Consider the following 14397-nt stretch of genomic DNA (forward strand, 5'->3'; position numbering starts at 1 on the left):
GGCATTGCCTTTGTTTCCAATGGAGACAGTTGCCCAGAAAACACTGAAAGAACTAAAAGGGCCTTCTGAACTCAAAGTTCAGTTGCATGCCAGGCTTCAAAGTTTTGGCCATGCATCACCACTATTGACACCTCCTACTCTGCAATTCTCGTTGTTTCATAGAGTTTTGTCCTCAGTGAGCCTCAGCTTAACAAGCCATTCTGTACCAACAACAATCATCAGCATCCAGCAACCTAGAGAACATTTTATTTCCTTTTCTTTGTAAGTACAAGTGGGGTTGTTCTGAAAAATCAGAGTGTCCAAAGGGGAGTGTAAGTTGGCAGGGCCCTTGTACAAACAGTGCAGTAACTGGCATACACACATCTCACATATGTTTGATAGGGATTGTGTCCATTTCAACAAATGCACTGGATGCATTTGCCCAAAGAAATGCTTGCACAAATGGTTAAAGAACACACACAACTATCGCACAGGGAGATTATATATAGTGTTGGTACAACTAGATATCTGCAAATGGGTCATGCTATGCTGTGCACTCTCCTATGTGTGTGGCATACAACATTTGTGCACCAGGGAACAATTGCATGAGAGGAGGTTATGGACCAGATGCCAGGTAGGTAAGTATATTTCTATTTCCTGGTCCCAGAGTGTGACAGGTCCCCAAAGGTCAAACTGTCCATAGCCTATGCAGGTGCCACCTGGCTGGAGGAGACAGAAGATACCTCAGTCTTGCTCTGTGATACAGTTGATGAAACATCCTCATCACCAAAGGGGTTCTTGCCACAGCAGATTGTGGTGACCATGCAGTTACGGAACTGGAAAAAAAAAGAGAGAGATGCCTAGAACTATTCAAGTGAACTCTACTCTACTCTGGTACAAGGCAAAAAGTTTCAACCTGTCTCACTGGGATATAAATAGCTGACATATTAACCAACATCACAAAAATATGTTATGTCTGAGAAGCACTTTATCAACAGTGGCCACTGGGCAGCCTTAAACAGGGAAGACTCTCCCATGGACTTTGGACTTGAGTAGAAAGATTGCTTTTATCAGCAAAGCTATATCCAGATTCAAAACTATGGTAACAGAGGACTGCAAAGCAGGAGTGAGGTGCTTTCTAAAGTTGGCCTGATAATTACAGAAAGAAATAGGAGGAATAATATGCAAAATGTAAATTCAGAGAGGTCTGCAGTGGACCCTGTGGGGCATACCAGTAACCAAAGGAGGGAGGGGGATCTTTGCTAGATTCAGGGGAAATCTCACCTGTTTGTTCAAGAGGACATAAATGATAGGATTGTAGATACTTGAACTCTTAGAAAAGAAGGAAGGTATTGTCATGAACATAACAGTAAATTCCGCTCCTTTGTTGGTGAAGATCCAGAATGCCACAGCAGCGTAAGGGGTCCAAGCAAGGAGAAATCCCATCACCATCAGGATCACCATGCGAGTAACTTCCCTCTCTGCTTTTTGAGTGGTTGCTGACTCCTGTTGCTGAGCAGCTGCCTGGGGAGACAGAAAATGAAAATGAATCAAGGGAACATTCTCATGCTAAGCAATTTATGTATTGCCCTCTGAACCAGTCTTCACTGCTGCAACTATTGCTTGAGTTGACCACTGAACATAAACTGCAGTCCTTCAGCTGTTAAAGCTTGCAACTGCGGGTTGATTTCTCTCAGCTCTTGCACTGGCTATGGCTCAGTGGCGGAGCATCTGAAGCTGAATCCAGATAAGACAGAGCTAATGTTGGTTGGAAAGGCTGATATTCTAGAAGAAGTGAATCCACTGGTCCTTGATGGAGCAATGTTGACATTTTTAGAGCAGGTCAGGAGCTTGGGTATGCTCATGGACCCTGCCTTACTGCTTGAAAAGTAGATTGACATAGTGGCCAGGGGCACCTTCTACCAGCTTCATCTGATCTGCCAACTCTCTCTCAGACTTTGCTGATCTGGTCATGCTGATCCATTCATCTGTAATTTCATGCCTGGATCACTACAACCTGCTCTATGTGAGGCTGCTGTTGAAGACAACCTGAAAACTACAACTGGTCCTAAATGCAGCAGCTCAACTATTGTCAGGAGTCAGAGCATATATTGCCCATTTTGAAAAGGTTACATTGGCTTCTAGTGTGTTTTAGCATTCAATTCAAGGTGCCAGTTTGAAGGACCATCTTCTTCCATATGTCTCCATGAGCTAACTATGGTAGTCAGGCACACTTAGGGTAGGGTTACCAGCTCCAGGCTGGGAAATATCTGGAGATTTTGGGGATGAAGCCAGGAGAAGGTGAAACCACCACATGGAGGATGGTAACTCTAACTTAGGGTGGCCTGTCTGGTATCAGCCAGACCTCAGGATTTTTCCATTGTGGCTCTGGCTCTGTGGAATGGGTTACCTAAAGAGATGGAGGAGCTTCCTTGGAGAACTTCATGGCCAGGGGTCTGGAGTGGCTTTGAACGGAAGGCATCTTTTAAAGGGAAGGAAGAGATTTGGAGTTTGCTATTTTATTTTTTGTTTTAAACTTAAAATGTTTTTAACCTTGAGGAAAAGTGGGATATACATATTTTGGTAAAATAAAATTAGATAATCTGCTTTGCATGCAAAAAGTCACAGGATCGATCCCCAGCATCTCTAGTTAAAAGATCAGGTAATAGGAAATACAAAAGCCACTGTTCAGGATACTGATCAGTCAGAGTAGACAATAGTGACCTGAAGAGACTAATACTCTGATTCAGTGTCAGACAGTTTCATATGTGTTTACCTCCATAGAGCAGTGTCACTCCAAGCCTCCAGAAAAAAAACCCCTCTGGCCCTAGCACATTACAAACCCTCACACACAAGGGAATTCACCAGTTCACACACATGAGAAGAAGGCAAAACCTTCCCTAGGAATTTACAGCCTCTGTCTCTAATCCTTCACTTAACTGGAAAACATACCAAATGGCACTTTGGTGCAGCAGGGCACATGCTTATTCCAAGTCAAGCAAAGGGCTAAAGTGAGCTATTGTGGATACCAAAGGGGGCTTCTAGCTGTTTCTGAAGTTCTGAGATTAGAGGCATCATTCCACAGGATCCCCCACCACCACCAAACAACCCAGACTTGGGGGATTTTGAATGCCTTGAGCCTCTTCTCAGAATCCCTGCAGTGTCCTGCATGGGGAAGCAAGACTTGTGGTTGATCTCTTTCCTTCTCTGCCCATCACAGCTGACAATTAAATTCCAGCGGTGAAAAGAAATGGTGGCAATAGCAAGCACTGGTTTCATGCATTCATTAATTCATTAGTCTAGTTTTTTAACTATGTAAATTATGAAATGTTAACCTTTATGCTTAATTTTATATTCTTATGTTAGTTTTTATATGTTAGTTTTTATATGTTGTAAGCCGCCCTAAGCCACCTGGTGGGAAGGGCGGGATATAAATTACAAATAAATAAATAAATTAAGAGAGTGACATGGAACTGGTTGTCTAGAACCAATAGGAGGCTTGGGGGACATAGGGGTGTCTAGAACCAGTAGGAGGCTTGGGGGACATAGCAGTGATGTCACTTCCAGGAAAAAACTGGAAGTGATGTTACACCTCTTTAGGAATTGCCAGAAACTCTATGGTAAAACCATAATTTCTGGCAATTCATAGAGAGATATGATGTCACTCCCAGGTTTTCCCCAGTTGTGATGTCATGCCATTAGCTCAACTGCCATTTTAAAAATTTTCTCCTTCCCACACCTGGAATATGAAGACAAGGTACACTACCTCTCGGACTTTGCATACAAGCCGTCCATAGGAAAAGAAGATGACTACCATGGGGATGGTAAAGTGGACAACAAACATATAGATGACATAAGATTCATTGTGGAAATCAGGATTGAGAGTGTAATAGTCTGGACCACAGGCGCACTGCATCCCCTCGGGTATAAATCTGCCAACCAAGAGAACAAGCAAAAGGAGAGAATTACGATTTTTAATGTTATATAAAAACCTTTGGATCAAGACAAGAATCATTGGCTCAGAACCCAGCATGTGATAAAATTAATGACTGGCGGGATAGTTGCTGGGACATTTCACACAGAGAACAAATTTTGAACTGAAGTTGGAGGGTTTTGTTTGGATGATCCAAGGTATGTCAAAGAAGAAAAAGGATGAAACTAATACAATTTCTCAGAGGATCCACACATCTTCAGGATGCCATTAGATTTTATTGAAAGCAAGATTTTAAAGTAAATTTGGAGATTCATACTGAGGTGAAACATAAGTTTGGGGGAAAGCAAAAAGGTTTCTTGAGGACCAGCAACATTTCTCAAGAAGTGTGAGAAGGTCCCCACACATCCCCAGCTGATAGCATTAATTGTAGTCATGACCGTCCCAAAGTGTCTTTGTGTCAGGAGGTTGCACCTCATCAGTTCTCTATCATTTCTATGACTTCCCACCCCAACACCTAATGTTCCTGAATCCCTTGCAGCAGCCATTATTCCTCTCCTTTTCTGAACCTTTAATGTAAACTTGATACTCCACATTTAGCCCACATCACTGTCCAAAAATTCCATCCAAACCTAGAGTAGATCTGGATTATGCTAACTAGTAAGTGACTGTAGGCCTTTGTAAAAGAACATTTGGGCGGGCGGGCAGGCAGCATGGTCTAGCCCAATCTTGTCAGATCTCAGAAGCTAACATAGGTATTTGGAAGGGAAACCTCCAAGGTAAACTCTGCAGAGGAAGGAAATGGCAAACCACCCCTACTTCTCACTTGCCACTGAAGTTCCTTACTGGAATCACCATAAGTCGGCTGCAACTTGACAGCACTTTACAAACACAAAGAACATTCAATTTGAATCTCTATTCTAGACTGGCTGTTTCTTGTATAAATGTGAGGGATTGTTTTGACAGAAGAAATGTTCATTGGAAGTAACTCAACTTCTTGCTCATTCTAAAGTCATCAGTCAACATGCAATGTCCGCATCATGGAGAACCTGAGGAATGTCTAGTGAACACTGGTAATTCTGCATACACAGCTCATTTTTTATTTTCATTGAGGTTGAGCCAGTTGGAGTTTACTTTGAATGTTGTGCCTGCATTCTGCATCTTTCTCTCTCTCTCCGATTTCTATTGAGGATTGTGGTGTATATATTCTACATACCAATGAGAAAATGTGGATAATGTTCTGGGACTGGTTTCTCCTGATTGGTTAGTTTCATACTGGGTGTGCCTTTTGAAATAGGAGATTCTTTCAGCTGAATTTACTGTGGGGTTGCCATTACTGTCCCCCCCCCACCCTTATCTGTAGTCAAGGAGCTTGCTGGAGAAAAAAACACACACACACACACACTGGCAGACACTGCTTTAAAAATTTAGTGAGAGAGGGGGAGGGGGAGACATCAGTGCTTTGCAGCCTGAGTTGCCCCCATTGTTATTTAGAAATGATTACTTTCCTAATCTCCTATTTCAAAAAACATGCCTCGTGTGAAACTGACCAATAAGAACAGACCAACTAGCCTGCCGGGGAGGGGAGGGGAAAAATTTGAGGAAATGTTTATACTTTTAAAGGCTTGGAAGCGAATTAAAGGGGGGGATATTGCTCTGAAAAACCACTCTTGGAAACTATGGAGATACAGCAGAGTGACAGCAGAATTCTGGGGAAAGGATGTGGAAGGAATTTCAAAATCTGATGGGAGAGTGGGGTGAGTGTGCAAGCGAATATGGAAGCAGGTTTTCGAAGCAACAGAGGTGGGAGGTGAGAGCCATAGTAAATGCAAAAGCAGAAAGGATCATTGCCACAGTCAGGCAATGGTATTATGTCTAAAAACCATGGAAGTTCATTCACTGGAGAACTGATGCATCCCTGAACTGACAATCACACCAGCAGAATAGTACACCATCATGTCAGTTCACTTGTGCAGAGGCAGCAAATTATCTGTGCATGTTCACTGTTTCCTCACAGTGGAATTGTGTTTGAGTATGTAGTTTCAGTGTATTGTTACACTCACTATCTTCCCCAGGGAAGTAGTAATTTATTCTCAATTCTGTACAGCTAAATTTGTGGTTGTCAGTCACCTGCTGATTTTTTGGCAAGCAGATGAGGAAGGTAACAGGGCTTTCTTGGGTCCCTAGGGGTGACTTTAAACTAAGGAGTATTTGCTCTTACTGAAGGTTATAGAGGAAGGAGTACAATTCTTGGGCCCAAATGCCAGTTTCCTAAGAACCTGTATCTATGTTGTTTGCCCCCTACTAAAACTAAGACCTAGCAACCAAGCTTTCTTGATCAGCCTTGGGCTTTTGTGGCACCCTCACTCCATCCCAACACACTTCTTCAGGCATCAGCCAATGAAGCTGAGCAGAAATGAGGAGACACAATCTCCTATGATGTCATGCAATGTGTCTTCTTTCATTTACATTATTAAGGAGGAAATACAGGTTGGCAGCAGCCATAATTCCTAGCAACATGTATCTTGGGTCTCAGAATCTGAATGACGTAAAAGAGAGTTAATAACTTCAGACAAGATCTGGCCCTCTCTGGTGGGCAGAGTAATGGGATGTTGCTGATACCCTTTTGGTGCGGGTAGGGGATTGTTATCTCAACAAAATAATAACCTGGGAATAACAGTTGATTGGTCATATCAGACATAATGAGGACTGCCAATATCTGAGAAATTCCTACTATATGTCCATTAGATTTGTGGCAAGTATGGTTTCTGCTGTCAGAGTGATAGTGTATCTTTTGACTTAACTTTCTCCCCACATATGTCTGGGTGTGCATGGACTGCAGTGAGGGGTTCAAATGTGATATCACAGTCCTACCTGATGACAGCAAGGCTGTAAAGGAAGAAGGGCCCTATTTGCCACTGTGGAAGGATGAGAGACCAATGGAATTGAACTATGGGATAATTGATGGGTGGAGCATATGGCCATTACATATGCCTGCCCTTTGTTGAGCTCATTCTTCATACATCGTTCAGCCAGCCCACCCTCCCTGCATTAGACTGAGCTTTGGCTGGTCACCGTATTTTGGTCTGGGTAGGAATTTTTCACCGCCAACAAAATTGGTCAAGGGTTGTTGGTGTTTTTGCCTACCCCATTCTGAAAGCAATGGATTTTGGGCAATCAATTGGCTTGGGTGGAGCTATATTAAATAGGTTTCCTGGCAGGTAGCAGGCAGAACAGTATTGATGCATTTATCTGCAAAACCCCCTCCTTTGATTGGGGGATATTTTGACCTGCAGAAGCCAATGTGGGTGGAGCCCTCATTGGGGGATCGCTGATAACCTGTGAGGCCTCCTGCAATGTTCTCCCTTCAGGTCATGTGGCTTGAAGGTGGGGTTAGCTGGGGGATGTTCACATGCTGCTTGGTATGTGGCTGAAGTCTGGGATCTAATGTTATCCATATAGCAGATAGGGAGCAGGAGCTCTCCCTTGTTGCAAAAATGTTAGCCCTTGCTGATTTATTAGTTACTGTTATTTAAATAAAGTTGCCCATAGTTTATTCCATCTATGGTGTATGTCTCTTTATTATTCAGATCCTTATGTGAAGAGGGAAAGTTCTATCTGACCCCAGCCTTTGAGCCTTTGCTGGCTCAGACCTTGATTTGGAAAGATGGATGAATGCAGTGGGGACTATTGCTCTGTTGAAAAGCTGGAAATGGTTGCACTGAATAGACATGGCATAGAACTCCTTAGTATTTCCATTAAACTGTAAACAAAAACTGAGGTAATGCAAGCTTCCCAACACTGTGTTCCAACTCAAATTATCACCCAGTTCCTTCCCAGTATTGCTCATCAGCAGTAAATGGAAATCAGCTACACAGAAACAATTTTGGCTTTGAGAATTACTCAAATGCATAGGGATTATGGGGTGATGAAAGGCTGACAAAATGGGACTTGCACTTTTGCTAAAGCTAGTGACTGTTGAAGCAGAAATAAATGATGGTATGTGTGTCTGTGCAAATGCACATCCATTCATGCACAAGTATGCCTTGGGCTCTCCAGAGGAAAAGCAGCTGTTAAATGAAGCACAGCAGGTGGCACATGGCTTTAGACAATTGCTTTACAGGCAGGTAGCACTTAGACTAAGCTCAAAGCTAACTAGAGAGAAGCTACTCTTCTTTCTTTCTTTCTTTCTTTCTTTCTTTCTTTCTTTCTTTCTTTCTTTCTTTCTTTCTTTCTTTCTTTCTTTCTTTCTTTCTTTCTTTCCTCTTTGCTTACTGGGTTGGGTTTTTTAGACTAACAGAAGGTTCAGGACAACCCCAATTAGTTCTTGCTTTTCTTTTACTACCATAAAATGCTTTGTTGCTTAGAAATAACCATATCTGTGATTCTAATGTATAAGTGTAAGACTTGAGTGAAATATTAGGGGAAATTTAGTTTGGAGGGATAATACTACAGTAACGAGTTCTAGAAGATAGGACTGAAGTTCATCAACCTCAAAACTTGGATGGGAGTCTTAGGTCAAAGGAACAGTCAATGGTAAGGTTTAAATAGTGGAAATGGACAGCTGAAACTTTTCATTACATTCAGTTAAATAATATCACTTGATAATAGCTTCCAGATCACATTGTTATTAAAAGGATAGCTAGAGGAACCAGCTTAAAAATTCACAACCCTAGTAGGGCACAGTATACAAAATCAAAATGAAATTTATTTGTGAATTGGAAATAGCAGCAAATGAAATATAAGGCTGAAATACTCCTAATAGCATGCTGGGGACATTTCTGTAGTGCCCAGTCACCTGATGCTCTATTTCCAAGAAGGCTCTCAATGCAAACAGTTTGAGTACCATTACTGATCCACATGGGAGGGCACAGAATGAATAGTGTGCAAGGCTGCTGCTTTCCACAGGGCAAGTTTGACTGAGTACTTGGCAATACTTGGCACATGTTCACAGTCCAACCTACGTTTGCTGTGCTTTTTATCATTTTGGCAGTATTGCATAGAAGGTTGTGTTGTGTTGTAAAGAATTATATAATCATCAAGGCATTAAACTGCTGCTTTGAGAAGGATGCCTCCTATTGTAGGTGCCTCCATTGACCTCTAGGTACAACACAACAAGGAGAGGTGGATGCTAGAGGGGTCAACTGACTGGAAAATCATACTGACAAGTCCCCATATTAACCTAGGGGTCCCACCTGCATGATTAGCTTTCATAAAGATCCATTGCTATGCAGTCCAATGATCTGCTTATGAAGTGATAAAGGTCAGAGCTCAATTCTCATTTTGGTATTTGCTGTCCTATATCAGGTACCAGCCTATGTAAAATAAATAGGATTGATGCTAATGAAAGTAGATGAGGATCTGGTTTATAGCTGCTGTCATAATTACTTCACAGCTAGGCAATTCCTAAGACATTTGATTTGGAAGAGTTTACATTATGCAACAATCTACTCTATTGTTTGAAAAGAATATAAAAGGATAATTCCACTTACCTGGACCAACCAAACAGAGGTGGACCTGCACAGGCTAAGGCCATAAACCAAGTAAAAGCAGTGCCCATTATGGCATGAGTGGCAGAGAAGCGAAAGTTGCCCATGGGTTTGCATATCACAATATAGCGCTCTATGGCCAGGACCACCAGTGACCAGAGCGCAACTTGACCTGCAAGTAGAGAGTTTAAAGCAAATACTGAGCGATGTGATATCAGTTGGCAAGCTGTGGAAGACCTTTTAAGAGTACTCTCAGAAGTAGGGTTTGCATGTCCTAACACAGATGCACAGTTCCCCTTTGCAAAGAATTCATCAGAATATACATTCAACAAGGTTATGTTTAGCAAGGCCATGGCAACTGTGGCACATATACAGCCATAGAAAATCTACTGAGAGTGATTTGTTACATGGCTAAAATGCCAGCAGTGCCACAGGCTTTGTCATGCTTTGACTGTGTGTGCATGTACATCTGAGTCTGTTAATCTATTTATCAGAGTAATTAAAACTCAGGGGATTATCTGAGTTAAGGCTGTGCCATAAGCCTGCTAATGCCCTCAGCATGTGATTATCTGGTGATAAGAACACAGGGGTTTTGTGTTGGAAAGGCAGTTGCTGCTGTCAAGTATAGCTTGCCTTTTTTCTTTTCTGTCTGACAACATGCCCTACTGAGCCTATGTGGACATCAGAAGTCTTTTGCTTCAGTTCTGTTCATTTTCATTTCTTCCTTCTTCTGAGACATTTCCCCCCATTTCTGATTAATAGCCAATGTCTTGCTCATCTTGACCTCAGCTACGGATTCAGGGCCAGTCCGATGCCCTGGGGCACCCTAGGCAGACTTGCTGCCTGGCACCCCCCTCAAAGCACCCCCACAGCTCCCCCCCCTGCATCTCTGCACCCCCTTTCCTCCCCCCCGCGTGGTGTCCCGCCCGCCTCCCCGGCGCTCCATTGCCTGCCCGCTGCCGCTAAAAGTGGCGGTGCTCCACTCACTCCCTTCCTCCCGGGGGCTCGCCAGTTAAAAGTAAGTTTAGCCAGCGAGCAGCTCGCCCCTGCACATTTTGTAGAGACAAAATGCACAAGCGCGAACTGCTCACCGGCTAAGCTTACTTTTAGCTGGCGAGCCCCGGGGGAGAGGGAGGGAGCGAGCGGAGTGCCGCTGCTTTTAGCAGCAGCAGGCAGGCAAGCAGAGCGCCAGGGGGGCAGGGGCGGGCAGGATGCCACACCGGGGGGGGGGGTGGATGACAGTGGCCCAGAGGGAGTGGTGGCCCAGCAGCGGTGGCCCAGCAGTGGCAGGGAGGGGGGAGGGAGGCAAGCTAAGCACTTGCCTGGGGCACCGGGGGGGGAGCAAGAGCCCAATTTGCCGCCCCCCGCCTCTCAGCGCCCTAGGCAATTGCCTAGTTTGCCTAGTGGGAAGATCGGCCCTGTACGGATTCAAAACAGTTGCTCCAGAATCCAGATCTTGAGCTGGTACTGCAGCGCTAAATTAGAATTGTCATAACCACTGCTCATTCACAAGAAAGCATCCTCAAGCAATGAAAGGAAAATCCACTCCTGCAGTCTGCATCACCTGTGCCTTCCTTGTAATTGCTACTATCTGCTGTGCTGGGGGTGGAGGTTGTGGCATGCATAGTCTCATGAATTAAATAAGTACATCTAATCTGCAAAGCAAGCAACTTGCAGTCATATCCTAAAGGCGTATTTAGATTGCTTTTAAAAGATGCAAGTGAATCCTTCAGAGAATGTTTACCCTTCTCACACTAGGGATAAAGGACTGTTTGTACTTCGTAATGTATTTCTGTCTTTGTGTCACCTCTCAGATCTTCCATGAGATCCAGGTCAGTTTTCTTCTCCCTTGTGATGCACATAGAAGTCTAGTTCTTTTTCCATTCCATCAGACCTCAGCTGAACCATATCATATTTTCATCTTTTGGCATTGAACCTGACCTCTACTAAATTCCTCCTCATCAGAAATTACTTCATCTTGCTCTACCTTAGAATGAATGTTCACCTGTAAGTACATCTTTCTACTGAAATAAATGAAACTTTAAGAGTGGCTCAATTTGATTAGATCTCTTTGGATCTATATAAAACAACCTCCAGCAACTTTTTTCAAGCCATAAACTGTGGGAGAAAGCATTATCCTTAATATTCTGAAGTGTAACATATTGGAGAGCACATTGTACATCAGCTTTTCATGCAGTAACTTGAGTGCATCCATATGCCACTAAAAACACTGGTAACCCTCTATGGAAAAGGCAGGTATTTTTTTTTCTTCTGGAGCCCTCTCAGAATTACAGGAAATGATGCACATAAAACATCCCTTTTTATACATAGCATAAACCATTCTGCAATTAAGTGTATCAGCAATGTAAACCTGGAGGAACATCAATGCCATATGAAGCTTCTGTAGATTTTAGGAGCTGCATTCTTCAAGAACATTTCCAGTTGCCATATGAAATGCCATGTGATATGCTCTGACTCTTTTCACAATATGGACACAGCACCAGCTGTGTCCTTCTGCAGCCCCTTCTCAAAATATGTCTAACAGAATAAGAAGTGACATTTTTCATTTATTGGAGTATCATGCAAAATTTGAAAAGTCTGCAGTACATGGGATTCTTCTCAAGCAGAAGGAATAACAACATGGACATGGTTCATAATCTAGTTAGGAGTAAGATTTTAATTTATTAATGATAAATTTTCCTTCAGATGAACAATTTTTCATTTTCCACCTGCAGCCCAAATTTAAATCAACCACAATGTATTTCATGATTTCCAAGTAAAGAGTAGAATAAAGTGTTCATTGTATGAATCTGAACTCATACACACACAACTCATGTGGCAAAGCACACAGATTTTCCCATCCTGGAATATCTAATGCTGCAAATCATATTAAAACCCAAGACACTGTTTAGCCCTGGTGTAATGCCCCATGGCACAGAGTGGTAAAGCTGCAGTACTGCAGTCGGAGCCCTCTGCTCACGACCTGAGTTCAATTCCAGCGGAAGCTGGTTCAGGTAGCCGGCTCCAGGTTGACTGAGCCTTCCATCCTTCCGAGGTCGGTAAAATGAGTACCCAACTTGCTGGGGGGGAAGTGTAGATGACTGGGGAAGGCAATGGCAAACCACCCCATAAGAAGTCTGCCATGAAAATGCTGTGAAAGCAATGTCACCCCAGAGTCGAAAACGGCTGGTGCTTGCACAGGGGACTACCTTTACCTTTTTTTTTTTTTTAATGTCAATATGGTTTCACCAGGGGTGGACTTTAGTTCTGAATACCCAGTCTGAATTAATTTTGTTCTTGAAACAGAAAGAGAAATGTACTTTTAGAAAGGGAGGGGCAAACCATCATCACTTGCTGAGGATGCTATGAATAAAAACAACTCTAACAGATTTCCCAGGTTACAAACTGCTTCAGAGATCGGAGAATTTCTACATGGACTATATATCTGTATAGGAACTGCCATGCAACCCATCCATAGAGAAATAGATGTGGTGTTGCTGTGTTGCTTTCCAAGTAAGAATTTTGTCACATTTAAAGAAGTCTCAACTGCCTGAACCTGCATCAAGGATGCAGAGGAGGTACTTCTGCTTGTGAAAGAAGGGAACCAGGATTCCCCACAAGACCTTCAGCCCTTACCCCACCACCTCCCATGCTGTAACCCACAAGGTTTTCAATGGACCCCTGTTCCTCAGGAGCAGCTTTGGCAGTTGGTGTGAATCTGCAGAAGGTCAGAGGACATGGGAAAGATCTGTTGCACCAGTGGAATTTGACTCATGGTTGTTTGCATCCAACCCCTAATTCTTGGTATAATTTGAGCTGAGATAAAGAAAAGGGGAAGTACTGTTGCTTCAAAGTAAAATGATAAATAAACAGGTATATTTAATTTTTAGTTCAGAATAAATAATGCATGGGGAAGTGTTTTAATAATATTTTTCCTATATTTTTCCTGATTTTTGAAGTTTCATTAGTGAGCTTTATGATATAAAACTGGTAGGTGGATTCTGAAATGCTTCAGATAATCACTGCATGGACCAGCTTTTTGCAGTTGTGTTGGATCCTATGTGTGATACATGGCAGAATCCAGCATATGCAGCGCAATATCAGCCAATTGCATTAAAGCCTCCCCCACGCCCCACCCCCATGCTAGCTATAAGTCAATCTTTTCTTGCAATGCTGCTCATTATCTCCTTCATGTTACTTACCTCCAATTGTTGCAAAGAAGCCTTCAATGGCACAGCCAATGGGACCAAATACAAAGTAGGCATACCAGGATGCATAGAAAGTGACAGTGAAACCGCAGCAGACTGTCACAAGGTTTGCTGCTGCCAAGTTGACCAAGATGTAGTTCAGTGGCTGCCGTAGCTTCTTATGCTGGAAGGTCACAAACAGGGTGAGGCCGTTGAGAGGCAGCCCAGCAACGATGAGAAAAAACATGTAGAAGGACAAAACTCTGAACTTCCATGGTTCAGCTAAGTAATACTGGGGGTATTCAAAGGGGCTCCGAACCAGCCCTGTTTTATTGGACAGTGGCACATAAAAATTGATACCTTCTGTTCCATTCATGATTGCTATTGAGGAGTTAAAATTGTTGTTGTTATTTTGCAGCCAATTTAATTGAGAGGTTTCCACCCAATTTTGATTAGTCTTTAAAAAAATCTAAAAAAGGAGCCAATCCCCTAAGGGACCACAGAGCTGGTATGTCTGCCCTCATCTATGTCCTGGGACTGGCAGAGCCAGGATCCAAAGGGGATTTTTATAGGGTTCTGCCAAAGGAAAGGAAGGAGGGAGGATGGGAGGGAAGGATTAGGGTCTAGGCTAACTTTATATGACAAGGGCAATGGGATTGAGAGGGGCTGATGCTTTAAGCACTCTCTAAGCAGCTAGTTGGCCCCAAAACCTGCCCTAATACGTATTTATTTCCAGTAAGTTCTTAATATTACTTAAGGGTCTTCATTTACCTGGAAAGAAAGGAAAAGGATAGGCTGGCAGGCAGTCATA

The 14397-nt window shown here is 43.0% G+C and overlaps 1 protein-coding gene across 1 annotated transcript; it reads right to left on the minus strand.

Annotated features, from left to right (window-relative positions):
• Positions 1 to 230: 230 nt before the first annotated feature.
• RHO (rhodopsin) lies at positions 231 to 14141 on the minus strand. Its single transcript, XM_060231492.1, has 5 exons — positions 13602 to 14141; positions 9403 to 9571; positions 3746 to 3911; positions 1264 to 1503; positions 231 to 815 (listed from the first exon to the last, which is right to left on the minus strand). The coding sequence occupies exons 1-5, from the start codon at positions 13960 to 13962 to the stop codon at positions 684 to 686; spliced, it is 1068 nt and encodes a 355-aa protein (XP_060087475.1). The 5' UTR covers positions 13963 to 14141; the 3' UTR covers positions 231 to 683.
• Positions 14142 to 14397: the final 256 nt, after the last annotated feature.

This window comes from Heteronotia binoei, chromosome 2 (genome assembly GCF_032191835.1).
Source record: "Heteronotia binoei isolate CCM8104 ecotype False Entrance Well chromosome 2, APGP_CSIRO_Hbin_v1, whole genome shotgun sequence".
Classification (NCBI taxonomy): Eukaryota; Metazoa; Chordata; class Lepidosauria; order Squamata; family Gekkonidae; genus Heteronotia; species Heteronotia binoei.